This window comes from Heptranchias perlo, chromosome 36 (genome assembly GCF_035084215.1).
Source record: "Heptranchias perlo isolate sHepPer1 chromosome 36, sHepPer1.hap1, whole genome shotgun sequence".
Lineage (NCBI taxonomy): Eukaryota > Metazoa > Chordata > Chondrichthyes > Hexanchiformes > Hexanchidae > Heptranchias > Heptranchias perlo.
Window position 1 is genome coordinate 24,521,498 of NC_090360.1, and position 21,025 is coordinate 24,542,522.

At 48.4% G+C, this 21,025-nt stretch overlaps 1 protein-coding gene across 3 annotated transcripts in view; it reads right to left on the bottom strand.

Annotated features, from left to right (window-relative positions):
- Positions 1-2,499: 2,499 nt before the first annotated feature.
- The window catches only part of fam149b1 (family with sequence similarity 149 member B1), a 155,975-nt gene continuing 137,449 nt past the window's right edge, over positions 2,500-21,025 (bottom strand). For all 3 annotated transcript variants that reach the window (XM_067972776.1, XM_067972775.1, XM_067972777.1), the window contains 2 exons: positions 9,946-10,080; positions 2,500-3,124 (listed from right to left, as the gene is read on the bottom strand). In XM_067972776.1, coding sequence (XP_067828877.1) covers positions 3,051-3,124; positions 9,946-10,080 — 209 coding nt within the window. In that variant the 3' untranslated portion in view covers positions 2,500-3,050. The remainder of the gene's footprint in view (positions 3,125-9,945; positions 10,081-21,025) is intronic.

Below are 21,025 nucleotides of genomic sequence, written 5' to 3' on the forward strand. Positions count from 1 at the left end.
CACACTTGGCTCATTCACACGGCTCCACTCACTTTAAATGGATTCCTGTGTTTTGATTGAAATGAGGAGGGGGGTCCCTGTAGATTCTATATTGTAGGCTGCTGTTCCAGTCTGGGAGATGATAAAAAGGCTCTTTGTATTTTTAAAATCAGTGTGTGTCAGGCTTTGGTGACACAACACTGAACCCTCGGGCTCTGTCAATACACCACTTCTCAGGCCAAGTGTTGGAGGAGTGCCAGAGCAGCCTGCCAGTTATCTCCCCTTTGGTGGGGCGGGGGAGAGAGAGACTGTGGAGCAGTGGGCCATGGGTCCACAAGAGTCTGAGCTCGCCCACAGGCCCTTTCATTCTCTCCACTTTAAGGTTCACAACTGAGAATTTGGACAATCCAAAAGTCGAGAGTGAGAACCAGCCAGATTTCATTCGCTTCTGTGCTTTAGTCACTGCTATTGACCATCCTTTCCTCAGGTTCCTGACCCACCACTCCGGGGTCAGTCTGTATTGCTCATCCTCCATTTGTTCAAATGGCCCTGCTTTTAAGCTGCCTAAATAGCACCTTTACCCCCTTCACACAGTTCCCAGTCTCAGCCCTGCTGCCATGGGAAGGCGCTAGGAACCATCTGAGCATTTCCCTGGGTGAGCACACCAGCTCAGATTACTCTCGGCATCTCCCGACTACCAGCTCACAAGAGGCACAATCAAAGACCCAGCAATGCTCTTCGTGCTGGATACTGATTGGTCAATGGCTCAGAAAAAGGTGAAGAGCTGAAAAAAATATTAAAAGTGAGATGCCATTTGAGAGGTTATCAGGGCCCCCCTCCCTCCAACACATTCCCAGCCCCCTCCCTCCCTCCAACACATTCCCAGCCCCCTCCCTCCAACACATTCCCAGCCCCCCTCCCTCCAACACATTCCCAGCCCCCCTCCCTCCAACACATTCCCAGCCCCCTCCCTCCCTCCAACACATTCCCAGCCCCCTCCCTCCAACACATTCCCGGCCCCCTCCCTCCAACACATTCCCGGCCCCCTCCCTCCAACACATTCCCAGCCCCCCTCCCTCCAACACATTCCCAGCCCCCCTCCCTCCAACACATTCCCAGCCCCCCTCCCTCCAACACATTCCCAGCCCCCCTCCCTCCAACACATTCCCAGCCCCCCTCCCTCCAACACATTCCCAGCCCCCTCCCTCCCTCCAACACATTCCCAGCCCCCTCCCTCCAACACATTCCCAGCCCCCCTCCCTCCAACACATTCCCAGCCCCCCTCCCTCCAACACATTCCCAGCCCCCTCCCTCCAACACATTCCCAGCCCCCTCCCTCCAACACATTCCCAGCCCCCCTCCCTCCAACACATTCCCAGCCCCCTCCCTCCCTCCAACACATTCCCAGCCCCCTCCCTCCAACACATTCCCAGCCCCCTCCCTCCAACACATTCCCAGCCCCCCTCCCTCCAACACATTCCCGGCCCCCCTCCCTCCAACACATTCCCAGGCCCCCCTCCCTCCAACACATTCCCCAGCCCCCTCCCTCCCTCCAACACATTCCCAGGCCCCCCTCCCTCCAACACATTCCCGGCCCCCCTCCCTCCAACACATTCCCGGCCCCCCTCCCTCCAACACATTCCCAGCCCCCCTCCCTCCAACACATTCCCGGCCCCCTCCCTCCAACACATTCCCAGCCCCCTCCCTCCAACACATTCCCAGCCCCCCTCCCTCCAACACATTCCCAGCCCCCCTCCCTCCAACACATTCCCAGCCCCCCTCCCTCCAACACATTCCCAGGCCCCCTCCCTCCAACACATTCCCGGCCCCCCTCCCTCCAACACATTCCCAGCCCCCCTCCCTCCAACACATTCCCAGCCCCCCTCCCTCCAACACATTCCCAGGCCCCCCTCCCTCCAACACATTCCCAGCCCCCCTCCCTCCAACACATTCCCAGGCCCCCTCCCTCCAACACATTCCCGGCCCCCCTCCCTCCAACACATTCCCAGCCCCCCTCCCTCCAACACATTCCCAGCCCCCCTCCCTCCAACACATTCCCAGGCCCCCTCCCTCCAACACATTCCCAGGCCCCCTCCCTCCAACACATTCCCGGCCCCCCTCCCTCCAACACATTCCCAGCCCCCCTCCCTCCAACACATTCCCAGCCCCCCTCCCTCCAACACATTCCCAGCCCCCTCCCTCCAACACATTCCCAGGCCCCCTCCCTCCAACACATTCCCAGGCCCCTCCCTCCAACACATTCCCAGCCCCCCTCCCTCCAACACATTCCCAGGCCCCTCCCTCCAACACATTCCCAGGCCCCTCCCTCCAACACATTCCCAGGCCCCCTCCCTCCCTCCCTCCCTCCCTCCCTCCCTCCAACACATTCCCAGGCCCCCTCCCTCCCTCCCTCCCTCCCTCCAACACATTCCCAGGCCCCCTCCCTCCCTCCCTCCCTCCCTCCCTCCAACACATTCCCAGGCCCCCTCCCTCCCTCCCTCCCTCCAACACATTCCCAGCCCCAACAGATCAGGGCCTCCTTTTGAAAGTTGAGCATTCTCAACAGCTACTTCAAAAACAGCATCTCACAACTGCAACATAGAAACTGAAGGAGGAAAGACACAAATCCTATAAACCTGGCTATGGCCACTTTAGAGAATAGCCTCCTGGCGAGCAGTGGCTTGTGTGGGAGAAGGTGAATCAAACACCTCAGATTGGACTCAATTTTGTCGTTGCAAATATCAACGTGTGTACAAAGACTTTGCTAAACCAGCAGTCATGACAGTTCGATCAAATCATAATTTCTTCGTGCTTGCAGCAAATGGACTGGAAATTCCTTTCTCATTGTACACGCACCTAGAGGGATGGCTGAATATTTTATATCAGTCTTTGCTCTCGATAAATATTACTCAGCTAGACAGAGAGGGGGTGCGGCTTGCTGGCCCGACCACGGTCCTGGGCAGTGCAAACAGAGCATGTTCCATGGGATAGCACATCAGCTGGTCCCAAAGGACACTCACTAGGATGGGAGACATAGACTTGTCTCCACGAAGCTCCTCCTCGATTGCTTGCTATAATGCGGTCCTGCTTCTTGAGGCAATGCCTCCACGAATATGAGGTCGGATGGGGAGCGGTAACCGGTGACCTGGTGTTAAAAATAAAATACATTTTCCATTTATTTTCATGTTGTCCCAGCCCCGTCCCCCTCCTGTCCCCCTCCCCACCCCATCTCCCACCCCATCCCCATCCCCCTCCCAGCCCCGTCCCCCTCCCAGCCCCGTCCCCCTCCCCCTCCCAGCCCCGTCCCCCTCCCAGCCCCGTCCCCCTCCCCCTCCCAGCCCCGTCCCCCTCCCCCTCCCAGCCCCGTCCCCCTCCCCCTCCCAGCCCCGTCCCCCTCCCAGCCTCGTCCCCACCCCATCTCCCACCCCAGCCCCGTCCCCCTCCCAGCCCCGTCCCCCTCCCCCTCCCAGCCCCGTCCCCCTCCCCCTCCCAGCCCCGTCCCCCTCCCCCTCCCAGCCCCGTCCCCCTCCCCCTCCCAGCCCCGTCCCCCTCCCAGCCTCGTCCCCACCCCATCTCCCAGCCCCGTCCCCCTCCCCCTCCCAGCCCCGTCCCCCTCCCCCTCCCAGCCCCGTCCCCCTCCCCCTCCCAGCCCCGTCCCCCTCCCAGCCTCGTCCCCACCCCATCTCCCACCCCATCCCCGTCCCCCTCCCAGCCCCGTCCCCCTCCCAGCCCCGTCCCCCTCCCAGCCCCGTCCCCCTCCCAGCCCCGTCCCCCTCCCAGCCCCGTCCCCCTCCCCCTCCCAGCCCCGTCCCCCTCCCCCTCCCAGCCCCGTCCCCCTCCCCCTCCCAGCCCCGTCCCCCTCCCCCTCCCAGCCCCGTCCCCCTCCCAGCCCCGTCCCCCTCCCCCTCCCAGCCCCGTCCCCCTCCCCCTCCCAGCCCCGTCCCCCTCCCCCTCCCAGCCCCGTCCCCCTCCCAGCCTCGTCCCCCTCCCAGCCTCGTCCCCCTCCCAGCCTCGTCCCCACCCCATCTCCCACCCCATCCCCCTCCTCACCCCCTCCCCTCCCCGTCCTCCTCCCCTCCCCCTCCCCACCCCCTCCCCTCCCCGTCCTCCTCCCCTCCCCCTCCCCACCCCACCCCATCCCCCTCCTGTCCGCTTCCCCGCCCCCCTCCCCGTCCCCCTCCTGTCCTCCTCCCCACCCCGTCCCCCGCCCCGTCCCCCACCCCCACCCCCACCCCCTGCGGGCCCCTTAATGACAGATGCAGGAGATATTGTAATTGAAAATAAGGAAATGACAGTCTTGCTAAATACTTACTTTGTATCGGTCTTCACAGTAGAGGGTGAGGATAAAATACCAGAGATGGGAGAAGTATAAATAAATCAAGGGGAGGAACTAACTAGATTTAAAATAAGTTTAAAAAATGGTAATGGAGAAAATAATGAGACTAAAGATAGACAAATCCCCAGGACCTGATGGTTTCCACCCCAGGGTATTAAAAGAAATAGGTGAGGACATTTTAGATGCTCTAGTCACAATCTTCCAAAACTCTCTCCATTCAGGAATTGTCCCCTTGGATTGGAAAATTCCCAGTGTCACTCCACTATTAAAGAAGGGTAAGAGAGATAAACTAGGAAATTATAGGCCTATTAGTTTAATATCTGTTGTGGGGAAATTACTAGAATCTGTTATTAGGGACCGAGTGACTGAGCATTTGGATAAACGAACTGATCAGAGAGAGTCAGTATGGATTTGTAAAGGGTAAGACATGTCCAATGAAACTAGCTGAATTTTTTGAGGCGGTAACTAATGTGGTAGATAAGGGAGTGTCGATGGATGTTATTTATATGGACTCCCAGAAGACATTCGATAAGGTTCCACAGAATTAATTAGTTAAAGGGTAAGTCATGTCAGGACAGCCCAGCCCCGTGTTATGCTCTTCCTGCTCTATGTGGGAAATCAGGGACCCTTCCGGTGTCCCTGACGACCATGTGTGCGGGAAATGTATCCAGCTGCAGCTACTGACAAACCGCATTGCGGCACTGGAGCTGCGGATGGATTCATTAAGGAGCATTCGCGATGCTGAGAACGTCGTGGACAGCACGTTTAGTGAGGTGGTCACACCGCAGGTAAAGGTTGTACAGGCAGGAAGTAATTGGGTGACCACCAGGCAGAGTAAGAAGAGCAGGCAGGCAGTGCAGGGGTCCCCTGTGGCCGTCCCCCTCTCAAACAAATATACCGCTTTGGATATTGTTGAGGGGGATGACTTATCAGGGGAAGGCAGCAGCAGCCAACTTCCTGGCACCAGGGGTAGCTCTGCTGCACAGGCTGGGAGGAAAAAGAGTGGAAGAGCTATAGTGGTAGGGGATTCTATCGTAAGGGGAACAGACAGGCGTTTCTGTGGCTGTAAACGTGACTCCAGGATGGTTTGTTGCCTCCCTGGTGCCAGGGTCATGGATGTCACTGAGCGGCTTCAGGGCATTCTCAAGGGGGAGGGTGAGCAGGCAGAGGTCGTGGTCCACATTGGGACCAACGACATAGGTAGGAAGGGAGATGAGGTCCTGCATCAAGAATTTAGGGAGCTAGGTAGCAGATTAAAGAGCAGGACCTCAAAGGTTGTAATCTCTGGATTACTCCCAGTGCCACGGGCTAGTGAGTATAGAAATAGGAGGATAGAACAGATGAATGCGTGGCTAAAGAGTTGGTGCAGGAGGGAGGGTTTCAGTTTCCTGGATCACTGGGCCTGCTTCTGGGGAAGGTGGGACTTGTACAAGTTGGACGGGTTGCATCTGAACCAGAGCGGGACAAATATCCTTGCGGGGAGGTTTGCTAGCACTGTTGGGGGGGGTTTAAACTAACTTGGCAGGGGGATGGGATACAGAGTGGAGCTACAATAGGGGGTGATGTGCAGCCAAATATAGAGAAAAAAACAAGTCAGCTTGGAAGACAGGGCAAATATGTGAGGGCAAGGCTGGATGGCATCTATTTTAATGCAAGGAGTCTTGCGAATAAGGTGGATGAACTGAAGGTGTTGATAAACACATGGGAGTATGATATTGTTGCTGTCACAGAGACATGGTTGAGGGAGGGGCAAGACTGGCAGCTCAATATTCCGGGGTACAGAATCTTCAGGCGAGACAGAGGGGGAGGTATAAGAGGAGGGGGGGTCGCAGTATTAATTAAAGAATCAATTACTGCCATAAGGAGGGATGATATATTAGCAGGTTCCTCTAATGAGGCCATATGGGTGGAGCTTAAAAACAAAAAGGGGGCAAGCACTTTGATGGGAGTGTACTATAGGCCCCCAAACAGTCAGGGGGAGATAGAGGAACAGATATGTAGGCAAATCTCAGAAAATTGTGCAAATAATAGGGTAATAATAGTGGGGGATTTCAACTTCCCCAATATTAACTGGGATACTCAGAGTGTAAAAGGCTTAGAGGGTACAAAATTCTTAACGTGCATCCAGGAGAGCTTTTTGAGCCAGCATGTAGAAAGTCCTACAAGAGAGGGGGCGGTACTGGACCTAATTCTAGGGAATGTGGCCGGCCAAGTGGAAGAAGTGCTAGTAGGTGAGCACTTTGGTGACAGTGACCATAATTTGGTGAGATTTAAGGTGGTCATGGAAAAGGACAGGGAGGGGCCGGAAATAAAGGTTCTAAATTGGGGGAAGGCCGATTTTAATAGGATAAGGCAGGATCTGGCCAAAATGGACTGGGATCAGCTGCTTGTAGGAAAATCCGCATCGGAGCAATGGGAGTCTTTCAGAAGGGAGATTGAGACCATACAATGGCAACATGTTCCCGTAAAGGTCAAGGGTGGTTCCAAGAACTCCAGGGAACCTTGGATGTCAGGGGATATACGAGAATGGATTAGGAAAAAAAGGAGGGCTTTTGGCAGATACAAAAGGCTAAAGACGGAGGAAGCCCTAGAGGAGTACAAAAAGTGCAGGGGGATACTTAAAAAAGAAATTAGGAGATCAAGGAGGGGCCATGAAATAACACTGGCGAGCAAAATAAAGGAAAATCCTAAGATGTTTTATAAGTATATTAAGGGTAAGAGGATAACTAGGGAAAAAATAGGGCCCATTAGGGACAAAAATGGCAATCTGTGTGTGGAGCCGGCAGATGTAGGAGGGGTTCTAAATGAACTTTTTGCATCTGTTTTCACTATGGAGAAGGATGATGTAGACATAGAAATACGGCAGGGGGACTGTGATATACTCGAACATATTAACATCGAGCGGGAGGAGGTATTGGCGGTTTTAGCAGGCCTAAAAATGGATAAATCCCCAGGCCCGGACGAAATGTATCCCAGGCTACTGTGTGAGGCAAAGGAGGAGATTGCGGGGGCTCTAACACATATATTCAGAACCTCTCTGGCCACAGGGGATGTGCCAGAGGACTGGAGAACCGCTAATGTAATACCATTATTCAAGAAGGGGAGTAGGGAAAAACCGGGGAACTACAGGCCAGTGAGCCTAACATCAGTGGTAGGAAAATTATTGGAAAAAATTCTGAAGGACAAAATTAGTCTCCACTTGGAGAAGCAAGGATTAATCAGGGATAGTCAACATGGCTTTATCAAGGGAAGATCATGTCTGACTAATTTGATTGAATTTTTTGAGGGGGTGACTAGGCGTGTGGATGAGGGTAACGCAGTGGATGTGGTATACATGGATTTCAGTAAGGCCTTCGATAAAGTCCCTCACAGGAGACTGGTCAAGAAGGTACGAGCCCATGGAATCCAGGGTGCCTTGGCACTTTGGATACAAAACTGGCTTAGTGGCAGAAGGCAGAGGGTGATGGTCGAAGGTTGTTTTTGTGACTGGAAGCCTGTGGCCAGTGGGGTACCACAGGGATCGGTGTTGGGTCCCTTGCTGTTTGTGGTCTACATTAATGACTTGGATATGAATGTAAAAGGTATGATCAGTAAGTTCGCTGATGATACAAAAATTGGTAGGGTGGTAAATAGCGAGGAGGATAGCCTCAGTCTGCAGGACGATATAGATGGGTTGGTCAGATGGGCGGAACAGTGGCAAATGGAATTTAACCCGGAAAAGTGCGAGGTGATGCACTTTGGAGGGACTAACAAGGCAAGGGAATACACAATGAATGGGAGGACCCTAGGCAAGACAGAGGGTCAGAGGGATCTTGGTGTGCAAGTTCACAGATCCCTGAAGGCGGCGGAACAGGTAGATAAGGTGGTAAAGAAGGCATATGGGATACTTGCCTTTATTAGCCGAGGCATAGAATATAAGAGCAAGGAGGTTATGATGGAGCTGTATAAAACACTGGTTAGGCCACAGCTGGAGTACTGTGTGCAGTTCTGGTCGCCACACTACAGGAAGGATGTGATCGCTTTGGAGAGGGTGCAGAGGAGATTCACCAGGATGTTACCAGGGCTGGAGCGCTTCAGCTATGAAGAGAGACTGGGAAGATTGGGTTTGTTTTCCTTGGAGCAGAGGAGGCTGAGGGGGGACATGATTGAGGTGTACAAAATTATGAGGGGCACAGATAGGATGGATACTAAGGAGCTTTTTCCCTTCGTTGAGGGTACTATAACAAGGGGACATAGATTCAAGGTAAAAGGCGGGAGGTTTAGAGGGGATTTGAGAAAGAACTTTTTCACCCAGAGGGTGGTTGGAGTCTGGAACTCACTGCCTGAAAGGGTTGTGGAGGCAGGAACCCTCACAACATTCAAGAAGCATTTGGATGAGCACTTGAAATGCCATAGCATACAAGGCTACGGACCAAATGCTGGAATATGGGATTAGAGTAGACAGGGCTGATGGCCGGCGCGGACACGATGGGCCGAAGGGCCTCTATCCGTGCTGTATAACTCTATGACTCTATGAGAAGAGACTGTGGAATTAGAGGCAATCTATTGGCTTGGATAGGGAATTTGTTCAAAGGTAGCAGACAGAGAGTAGGGATAATGGGAACGTACTCCAATTGGCAGGATGTGACTAGTGGAGTCCCCCAGGGATCTGTACTGGAGCCTCAGCTTTTCACTATATTTATAAATGACTAGAACAAAGGAATAGAGAGCTGTGTATCTAAGTTTGCTGATGACACTAAGTTAGGAGGCACAGTAAATAGTGCAGATGGGAGCAGAAAGTTGCAAAGGGACATTGAAAGATTAAGTGAGTGGGCAAAACTGGGGCAGATGGAGTTCAATGTGGGCAAGTGTGAGGTCATCCACTTTCTACCTAAGAAAGATCGATCAGAGTATTTTCTAAATGGTGAGAAGCTCGGAACTGTGGAGGAGGAGAGAGATTTAGGGGTCCAAGTACAGGAATCACTAAAAGCTAGTGGACAGGTACAAAAAATAATGAAAAAGGCTAATGGAATGTTGGCCTTTATCTCAAGTGGGCTGGAATATAAAGGGGTGGAAGTTATGTTACAGTTATATAAAGCTCTGGTGGGGTCCCATCTGGAGATACTGTGTTCAGCTCTGGGCACCGCACCTCAGGAAGGATATATTGGCCTTGGAGGGGGTGCAGCGCAGATTCACCAGAATGATACCGGGGCTAAAAGGGTTAAATTATGAGGACGGGTTGCATAGACTAGGCCTGTATTCCCTTGAACATAGAAGATTAAGGGGTGATCTAATTGAGATGTTTAAGATGATTAAAGGATTTGATAGGGTGGATAGAGAGAAACTCTGGTGGGAGAGTCCAGAACAAGGGGGCATAATCTTAAAACTAGAGCTGCCGTTCAGGGGTGATGTCAGAAAGCACTTCTTCACACAAAGGGGAGTGGAAATCTGGAACTCTCTCCCCCAAAAAGCTGTTGAGACTGGGGGACAACTGAAAGTTTAAAAACTGAGATTGATAGATTTTTGTTAGGCAAGGGTATTAATGGTTACGGAACCAAGGCAGGTAGATGGAGTTAAGATACAGATCAGTCAACTGAATGGCAGAACAGGCTTGAGGGGCTGAATGGCCTACTCTTGTTCCTATGTCCTACCCAGTGATGGCTGGTCCTCCATCTTCTCTTCAGCTTCAACTAGTGACCCACCGTGGCAGTGATCTTGTAACATATCGAGGTGCGAGGAGCTGGAGATACTCAAACTGATCCCAGTCACTCCAATAGAAGCATAACCTGGATGAAATAAAACACAATCAAACTGAGTTAATTAAGTGGCTAAAATATTTATTGACAGCTCCCCCACTGGTCCTCAAACTTGTTTGCCTGATGGCCCCTCATAAATTTCTCAGCATCTCGCGCCTTCTTGTAAAGGATACTCATCGTAACTTGTATTTCCATAGCAGTCACTACATGCAGAGGGACTCCAAATCACAGGGACGGGAGGAAGAGGTTCAGGAGGGGACAAGATAATGGTTTAAAAGGAAGGTTTTTGAAGGTGGGCAGGTGGCTGAAGGAGCAGTTGCTGATGGTGGAGCAGGATATGAGAATCAGGCTGGTGTTGGTGTATAGAGGGGGTGTGCACAGGCACAGGGCTGGAGGGGATCAGGAAAGGATTTGAAGGACAATGACAAAAATCTCGAAGTCAAGCCTGTGGATAGGCGATGGGATAGTGGGCCACAACATTCTGGACGACTTGTGGTTTGGGAACGGCAGAATTGGGAAGGCTGGCAAGGAGAATGATGGAGAAGTCCACGTGAGAGGCTGTAGAAGTGTCGAACAGGGTTTCAGTGGCAGTAGAAGGGGAGAGGTAAGGGTGGAGGGGGCAATGCTGCGGAGGGCAAAATGATCTTGCAGACAGATGAGGGAGGAAGCTGATCTGTCAGCAAAATTAAAGCCCATGGAATTAAAGGGACAGTGGCAGCGTGGATACAAAATTGGCTAAGGGACAGAAAGCAGAGAGTAGTGGTGAACGGTTGTTTTTCAGACTGGAGGGAAGTATACAGTGGTGTTCCCCAGGGGTCAGTATTGGGACCACTACTCCTTTTGATACATATTAATGACCTGGACTTGGGTATACAGGGTATAATTTCAACGTTTATGCAGATGACACGAAACTCGGAAATGTAGTAAACAATGTGGAGGATAGTAACAGACTCCAGGAGGACAGAGACAGACTGGTGAAATGGGCAGACACATGGCAGATGAAATTTAACACAGAGAAGTGTGAAGTGATATATTTTGGTAGGAAGAATGAGGAGAGGCAATATAAACTAAATGGTACAATTTTAAAGGGAGTGCAGGAACAGAGAGACCTGAGGGTGTATGTACACAAATCTTTGAAGGTGACAGGACAAGTTGAGAAGGTTGTTAAAAAAGCATATAGAATCCTGGGCTTTATTATTAGAGGCATAGAGTACAAAAGCAAGGAAGTTATGCTAAACCGTTATAAAACACTGGTTAGGCCTCAGCTGGAGTATTGTGTTCAATTCTGGGCACCACACATTAGGAAAGATGTCAAGGCCTTAGAGAGGGTGCAGAAGAGATTTACTTGAATGGTTCCAGGGATGAGGGACTTCAGTTATGTGGAGAGATTGGAGAAGCTGGGGTTGTTCTCCTTAGAACAGGGAAGGTTAAGGGGAGATTTGACAGAGGTTTTCAAAATCTGATAGAATAAATAAGGAGAAACTGTTTCCAGTGGCAGAAGGGTCGGTAACCAGAGGACACAGATTTAGGTGATCGGCAAAAGAACCAGAGGCGACATGAGGAAACATTTTTTTATGCAGCGAGTCAGAATGATCTGGACTGCGTTGCCTGAAAGGATGGTGGAAGCAGATTCAATAGTAACTTTTAAAAGGGAATTGGATAAATACCTGAAGGGAAAACATTTATAGGGCTATGGGGAATGGGACTAATTGAATAGCTCTTTTAAAGAGCCGGCACAGGCCAGATGGGCCGAATGGCCTCCTCCTGTGCTGTACCAACTATGATATGCCAAGGTTCAGACAAGAGAATCTGCATTCAGCCCACAGAGTCAACACTCCTAGAATCATAGATTAATAGAAGTTTACAGCACATAAGGAATCCATTTGGCCAACTGAACCGGTGCTGGGTGTCTGAAAGATTGATCCATCTTGTCCCATTTCTTTGCCCTTTCAAATTTTTATTTTTGAAACATTTATCCATTTCCCTTTTAAAGGCTATTGTGGATTTTGCTTCCCCTGTTGTTTCTGGTCAGGCATTCCATTCCTAACAGCTATATCCACAGACATTCCCCTGTATTATTTTAGTTACTTGCTCAAAAAATTCAATTAGGTTCGTTTGACATGACCTACCCTTTACAAATCCATGTTGGCTCTCTCTAATCAGCTCAAATTTCTCTAAGCACTCAGTCACTTTGTCCTTACAAATCCTTATTGGATTCCAATACCTTCTCCACAACAGATGTTAGACTTACAGGTCCATAATTTCCTGGTTTCTCTCTCACCTTAATGGATTTACATTTGCAATTTTCCAATCTAAAGGGACAATTCCTGAATCGAGAGAACTTTGGAAGATTATGGCTAAAGCATCTGCAATTTCCTCACCTACTTCCTTTAAAACCTGGGGTGGAAACCATCAGGTCCTGGGGATTTGTCAGTCTTTAGTGCCATTATTTTTTCTAATACTGTTTTCTTGCTTACATTAATTTTAGTGAGTTCCAGTCCTTGGTTCATTATTAGTTTCCCCGGAATGTCAGGTATATTATCCTCTTCCTCTACTGTGACGATTGTCACACAGTAATTATTCAACAAGTCTGCCATTTGCAATATCACCATTATCTGTTTTTAAAGGGCCCTCATTATCCTTGACTGCCCCTTTTTTTCTCATATAATAAAAACTTTTTGTGTTACTCTTGATATCCTCATATTCCCTTTTTGCAGCTCTTACTATCTTTTTTGTCTTCCTTTGCTGTTCTTTATAGCTCTCCCAGTCCCCTGGATCTACACTATTCTTTGCACTTTTGTATGCTCTTTCCTTTAGTTTTATGTTATCTCTCACTCTCATGGCTGTTTTATTTGGTAACTAAAACTCTTGCCCCTTAGGGATATATACTGGTCCTGTATTAAGCTAAATTATTTTTTGAACACCTCCCACTGTTCATCTGCAGTTTTGCCCGATATCTGTAGTTTTGACCAGTTTGCTGTAATCAGTCTCTGTCTCGTCCCGTTGAAGTTAGCCTTACCAAAATCTAGAATCTTAGTAACTGTTACATTTCTCCTTTTGAAACCTAACATTGAATTCGATCATATTATGATCACTGTTAGATAAATGTTCCCTTACTGTTTGATTATTAACTAAGCCTGACTCATTACTCATTACTAAATCTAGTGTGGCCTGTCCTCTTGATTCTAGAACATATTACTCCAGAAAACTATCTTGAATGCACTCATGAAATTCACTACCTTTCTGACTTGAGCTACTCTGCTCTTCCCAATCTATATGGAAATTAAAGTCTCCCATTAAAACAACTCTGCTTTTGCTCTCTAATCTCTGAATTAATACATTCTGCCATTTCATTGTTGCTATCAGGAGGCTGTAGGCCAGCCCCATTACAGTTTTAAGTCCTCTCTTCCTTCTCAATTCTAACCAGAGTGTCTCTGGCTACGTGGATCCTGGGTGGCTTGTTTAATGGGTGAAGGAACCAAAATTTGGGATCTCAACACACCTGAAAATTGGGGGAGGGGAGGGAGAGAAATGGCTTCAAAAACTGGCTCCATGGTGCCAGCTACTGGCCAGTACCTGAAACTACACTGTAACAAATGACAGTAAAATTAAACAGGTAACGTTGACAGTAACTTACATAGAACTTACAGCACAGAAACAGGCCATTCGGCCCAACAGGTCTATGCTGGTGTTTATCCTCCAAACTAGCCTCCTCCCACCTTATTTCATCTTGCCCTGTCAACATATCCTTCAAATTACAATGGTAAATGTTGACACAAAAGCCGAACCAAAAATCATGAGAAGTAGTAAGGTCTGTGGCTAGGAAGTACATGCCCTACACTGATTTTTTATAATATATAGATATAAGAAGTTTCCACACCCTCAGGACAGGGTGCCATATGAAGTCCACATTTCACAATACCTGCAGGTAAATGCAGTAAGGGCCATACAAAGATATACAGGTGCTTGTTGACAGGCTGGGGTCATCTCTGGGCAGGGTGTTCGAGGAGTTTGTGGGGAGGGGGAACAGGTGCCACTGTAGTTCCATCAGCAATAGGGTTAATCAGCACTGTGCATATGGGATCTGATCCCCAGCAGGTAGCCCAGGGACTGGTTTGATTGTGGGAGCTTGGCCTGGAGCACAGGGCATTATATCTCCCCAGCTCTATTAAGCAGCCTGTATGTTACTTACTCTGACTGGCAAATGCCCCTCATGTGTTCTGACCACCTTTGTTGCGAGGGGTGTTGGAGTGTTCCACAACAAGTGATGCATCTTCTTGCTGTCAGAAGCGAGATCAGCATAAGCTGACGTGCGCTCGTGCCTCCTCACCCCACTGCTAGTCGACCGAATATGCAACAGGTGGATCCAGAAGGACAGTAAGGCTTGTCAATTACTTCCGCAACCTCTAACACCGCTGTCTAGAGGGGCGAGAGGGTTGGGCATGACCAGATATGTGCAGGAATGGGCCCTTCTGGCCACAATTTCGTCTGCACTCATCTGCCTGGATCAGGTTGAGTTTTCTAAGTTGTATGGGGTGAGGTATAGGGTGAAGAATCTCTCATTCTGCTGTAGGTGGAGCCACTCTCAGCTCATCTTTCCAGTCTCTTGACAGCAGACATCCTAAGACACGCCCCCAGGGGCCACACAGGTTTTCTGTGCTGTCTGGTGCAGACCCGGATAGTATGAATTAAATGTCTGAGATGTGCCTGTGTGGCGGCTCTGGTTCGAGGTGGGCCAGTTCAAATGGTTCGATTTGCATTGGATTTTACTGAGCACAGGTCTGGACAAACTCGCAGATCTGGAGGTAGTGGAAACAATCATGTTTGGTGAGATGAGATTTGTTGCCCAGCTGCTGGAAAGACCTGGTCCAGCCCTGGTGGAGTCGTTTGCCTATCAAGTGAAACAGTTCTCATCTTTCTGGCACAGTGGGGAGAGAGCTGATAGTTCCAGCAGCACCTTCAGTGCAGCAACAGCTTCACTTCAGATTGACTATAAGACCATAAGAGATTGCCAGGATTAAGGATACAGTTGGGTCCTTCTACCCACTAGCCTTTTATGGAGGCTCGCGAGGGGCAAGTGTACATAGTTTGCCTCTATAGTAAGCTATAGGTTTTGAGGAGAGACTTTGTGCAGGCAGTGAAGCCCTGGAGTTGGGCTGCCCAGTAGTGGTGTGTAAAGCTTGGGAAATCATCACCTTTTTGTGGAGTTGGAACTGCCACAGGATATTTTTGGTCATCTTCTTGTCCAGAGAAACCTAATAATATTCTCATCAGGGTCCCGGAACTGCTGAGCCACTGCTGGGGAGTATGCTGATCTTCATGGCACTCCCCGTCTCCAGCAGTGATGTAAGGGGGCTGCTCCATTTGTTTAGAAGAGAGATGAGTTTTTCCTCTAACAGGCTGAGAATTGGGTGTGACAAATCAGCCCAGGTGCTTAAAGTCCATTTTTGTCCAGGCAAAGGGACAGTCCTCGTGTCTTTGTGTGGTAATTTCCTGAGCAAGTCCATACTCTCCATTTTTAAATAGTTGAGTTTGGAACCGGATAGCCAGCTGAATTTTTTTCTGAAAGGTCACAAGATGAGGAAGGCCATTTGGCTCACACCTTAGTTCCTCCAACCAGAAAGACCCCAATTGGTGCTCAAACAATTCCAGAATTTTCGCCTCCACTGTTCAATCTGGAAATCCATTTTGTGTGTTGATCACTGTGTGATTCCTAAAACCTGTCCGACGTTTGCATTTTACTAATTTGAACCCATGGCCCCTTTTCCTACTTCTACAATTTAATTTCATGTAATTTTACAGGCTGACTCTGACATACCATTCACTAGCTTATATACATCTATAACATCACTTCTCAGACACCTCCATTCTAAGCTGAAAGCCAAAGTTTCTCTGGTCTTTCAACATAAGATAGCTCTTTCAAAGAGCCAGCATAGACACAATGGGCCGAATGACCTCCTTTGCTGTACTATGATAACTCAGACATCTGATACTAGGGATCAGCCTTGTAGCTGTTTGCTGCACTGCCTCCAACACTCGAACATCTCCCTGTGTCTCGGTGACCAGAACTGGACACAGCATTCAAGGTGTGGTTTGACCAGATCATGGTATAATTTGATCATGATTTCCTTTGACTTGTATTCTACTGTTCTGGCCATATAATTCAACACTCTATTGGCCTTATTGATTGTTGCTCTGCATTAGTTGGACATGTTGAGGATCTAGTCTACTAAGACCTCTAGGTCTTTATCAACTTCATCCTCAGCTATTTTAACACCTTTTACGAACTAAGTCTTGCCCATTACTGCGTCCTGTGTGTAGTACTTTACACTCATAGGCATTACATTTCATTTCCCATTGTTTGCTCCACTTCCATATTTTGTCCAACTCACTTTGTAATTTCTTAGCTGTTTCCTCCAATTGCATTGCCCATCCTAGTTTGGTAGGATCTGCGAATTTGACCAACCTGCGTTGGGTTTCTGAGTCCATTCATGTAAATTAGAACCAGCAGTGGTTCCAACACTGATCCCTGGGTCACCTCACAGATTGCCCCCCCACCCACCTCGACATAACCCCTCTGACAAGTAACCTTGGTTTTCTATCCTTCAGCGAGTTTCTTATCCATACCCGAGATTTACTCTGAATCCCCACAGCTTTGAGCTGAAACTTTATCAAATGACTTTTGGAAGTCATTCCAAGTCCACTTGAGATATCACACTCAAAAGAAGTCAAGGAGGCCGGTCTTCCTCTTCTGAATCCATGTTGACTGCTGTGTATTATTGTACAGATAATCTATTAATTTTCTCTGGATAATCGATTCAATTATTTACATGGGATGTTGGTGATGTATAGTAAGCTGCCTTCACCATAGAGAGATGTTTTGTCAAGCAATCCTCTAATCATAGAATCATAGAAAATTTACAGCACAGAAGGAGGCCATTCGGCCCATCATGTCCGCGCCGGCCAATGATGAGCCACACAGCCTAATCCCACTTTCCAGCACTGGGTCCGTAGCCTTGTAGGTCACGGCACTTCAGGTGCACATCCAGGTACTTTTTAGAATCATAGAAAGGTTACAGCACGGAAGGAGGCCATTCAGCCCATCGAGTCTGTGCCGGCTCTATGCAAGAGCAATCCAGCCAGTCCAACTCCCCCGCCTTATCCCTGAAGCCCTGCAAATGTTTTCCTTTCACATACTTATCCAGTTCCCTTTCGAAGGCATGACTGAATCTGCCTTCACCACCCCCTTGGGCAGTGCAAACCAAATCCTAACCACTCGCTGTGTAAAAAAGTTTTTCCTCATGACACCTTTGGTTCTTTTGTTGTTCTGAACTCCCTGGGTGCAGGGATTCATTTGTATGGCTGTAGCTAGTGGTTTGATAGTCATGGCAAAGAGAAGGGGCAAGGGACCACCTTGCCTTACATGACTGATGCCTACGGGTAGATTTTTAACTTGCCGCCCAGGTGTTGTGAATCTGCCGTTATAGAAAACATCCAATTTTCATGAGAAACTAAACAAAATAATTCAATTGGTCTGGATTCCCCACTCATTTATACAAGAATCAAACAAAGTGAGGAAATTTGTACATGCAAATTATTTTGCTAGACAGGAAATTACATATAAATTAGAATATGCAAGCTGACCGTTAACCCCACAAGTCCGCTAGGACGCTGCCTGGTATGAGGAAATACAGATAGGAAAATAGACTTGAAAAAATTGGGGATGTTTTTGCTAGAACAGAGCAGACTGGTGTCTATCCTCCATACAAGCAATAGTTCCAATTCCATGTGGAGCATCCGCGATGCAGAGAAACTCGTGGATAGCACGTTTAGCGAGTTGGTCACACCGCAGGTAAAGGGTATACAGGCAGGAAGTGAATGGGTGACCACCAGGAAGAGTAAGAGATGCAGGCAGGTAGTGCAGGGGTCCCCTGTGTCCATCCCCCTCTCAAACAGATATGCCACTTTGGATGCTGTTGGGGGGGATGACTTATCAGGGGAAGGCAGCAGCAGCCAACTTCCTGGCACCACGGGTAGCTCTGCTGCACAGGCTGGGAGGAAAAAGAGTGGCAGAGCTATAGTGATAGGGGACTCAATTGTAAGGGGAATAGACAGGCGTTTCTGCGGCCGCAACCGAGACTCCAGGATGGTGTGTTGCCTCCCTGGTGCAAGGATCAAGGATGTCTCGGAGCGGCTACAGAACATTTTGGAGGGGGAGGGCGAACAGCCAGCTGTCGTGGTGCACATAGGCACCAACGATATAGGTAAAAAAGGGGATGAGGTCCTAAAAGCAGAATATAGGGAGTTAGGAGGTAAATTAAAAAATAGGACCTCAAAGGTAGTAATCTCAGGATTGCTGCCAGTGCCACGTGCTAGTCAGAGTAGAAATAGGAGGATATTTCAAATGAATACGTGGCTAGAGGAATGGTGCAAGGGGGAGGGATTCAAATTCCTGGGACACTGGAAACGGTTCTGGGGGAGGTGGGACCAGTACAAACCGGACGGTCTGCACCTGGGCAGGGCCGGGACCGCTGTCCTAGGAGGAGTGTTTGCTAGTGCTGTTGGGGAGGGTTTAAACTAAAGTGGCAGGGGGTTGGGAACCTGAGCAGGGAGAGAGAGGAAAGCGTAACAGGAAGGGACAGAAGGTATGGAGTAATAGGTAAAGTGTTAAAAAAGGAAAAAGCAGGAACTAAGCGTCACAAAACAGATTTGAAAGTTCTTTATCTGAATGCACGTAGCATTCGTAATAAAATGGACGAGTTAACGGCACAAATAACTACGTATGGGTATGATCTTGTGGCCATTACAGAAACATGGCTGCAGGGTGACAACGACTGGGAATTAAATATGCCAGGGTATTTAACAATCAGGAAGGACAGGCAGGAAGGAAGGGGAGGTGGGGTGGCTATGTTAATAAAGGAAGGAATCACTGTAATACAGAGAAATGATATTGGGACAAAGCATCAAGATAATGAAACAGTTTGGGTGGAGATAAGGAATAATAAGGGAAAAAAAACATTAGTGGGCATAGTATATAGGCCTCCTAATAGTTGCAACTCTGCTGGAAGAAGTATTAATCAGGAGATAGTCGGGGCATGTAATAAGGGAACAGCCATAATTATGGGGGATTTTAATTATCATATTAACTGGACAAATCAAATTGGGCAGAGCAGCCTTGAGGACGAGTTCATTGAGTGCATCAGGGATGGATTTCTTGAGCAGTATGTAACTGATCCTACAAGGGGGCAGGCAACCTTGGACCTGGTCCTGTGTAATGAGTCAGGATTAATTAATAATGTCCTAGTTAAGGATCCCCTTGGAACGAGCGACCACAACATGGTTGAATTCCATATCCAATTAGAGGGTGAGAAGGTTGATTCTCAAACAAGCGTACTGAGCTTGAATAAAGGAGACTATGATGGTATGAGAGCGGAATTGATTAAAGTGGACTGGGAAAATAGATTAAAGGGTAAGACGGTACATGACCAGTGGTGTTCATTTAGGGAGTTATTTTACAACTTTCAAAATAAATATATTCCACTGAGGAAAAAAGGGTGTAAAAGAAATGACAGCCACCCGTGGCTAAGTAAAGAAATCAAGGATAGTATCCGACTAAAAACAAGGACATATAAGGTAGCCAAACTTAGTGGGAAGATAGAAGATTGGGAATTCTTCAAAAGACAGCAAAAAGTAACTAAAGGATTGATTAAGAAAGGGAAGTTAGATTATGAAAAGAAATTAGCAAAAAATATAAAAACAGATAGCAAGAGTTTCTATAGTTATATAAAAAGAAAAAGGGTGGCTAAGGCAAACATAGGTCCCTTAGAGGATGAGACCGGGAAATTAATGGTGGGAAACATGGAGATGGCAAAAATGCTGAACAAATATTTTGTTTCAGTCTTTACAGTAGAGGACACTAAGAATATCCCAACACTGGACAAACAGGGGACTCTCGGGGGGGAGGAGCTAAATACGATTAAAATCACTCAAGAGATGGTACTCAGTAAAATAATGGGACTCAAGGTGGATAAATCCCCTGGACCTGATGGCTTCCATCCTAGGGTCTTGAGGGAAGTGGCAGTAGGGATTGTGGATGCTTTGGTGATAGTTTTCCAAAATTCCCTGGACTCAGGAGAGGTCCCGGCAGATTGGAAAACTGCTAATGTAACACCGTTATTTAAAAAGGGTAGTAGGCAGAAGGCTGGAAATTATAGGCCAGTTAGCTTAACATCTGTGGTGGGTAAAATTTTGGAGTCTATTATTAAGGAGACAGTAACGGAACATTTAGATAAGCATAATTTAATAGGACAAAGTCAGCATGGCTTTATGAAGGGGAAGTCATGTCTGACAAATTTGCTTGAGTTCTTCGAGGATATAACGTATAGGGTGGATAAAGGGGAACCAGTGGACATAGTGTATTTAGACTTCCAGAAGGCATTCGACAAGGTGCCACATAAAAGATTATTACTTAAGATAAAAAATCACGGGATTGGGGGTAATATTCTGGCATGGGTGGAGGATTGGTTATCAAACAGGAAGCAGAGAGTTGGGATGAATGGTTCATTTTCGGACTGGCAACCAGTAACCAGTGGTGTTCCACAGGGGTCGGTGCTGGGTCCCCAACTCTTTACAATCTATATTAACGATTTGGAGGAGGGGACCGAGTGCAACATATCAAAATTTGCAGATGATACAAAGATGGGAGGGAAAGTAGAGAGTGAGGAGGACATAAAAAACCTGCAAGGGGATATAGACAGGCTGGGTGAGTGGGCGGAGATTTGGCAGATGCAATATAATATTGGAAAATGTGAGGTTATGCACTTTGGCAGGAAAAATCAGAGAGCAAGTTATTTTCTTAATGGCGAGAGACTGGAAAGTACTGCAGTACAAAGGGATCTGGGGGTCCTTGTGCAAGAAAATCAAAAAGTTGGTATGCAGGTGCAGCAGGTGATCAAGAAAGCCAACGGAATGTTGG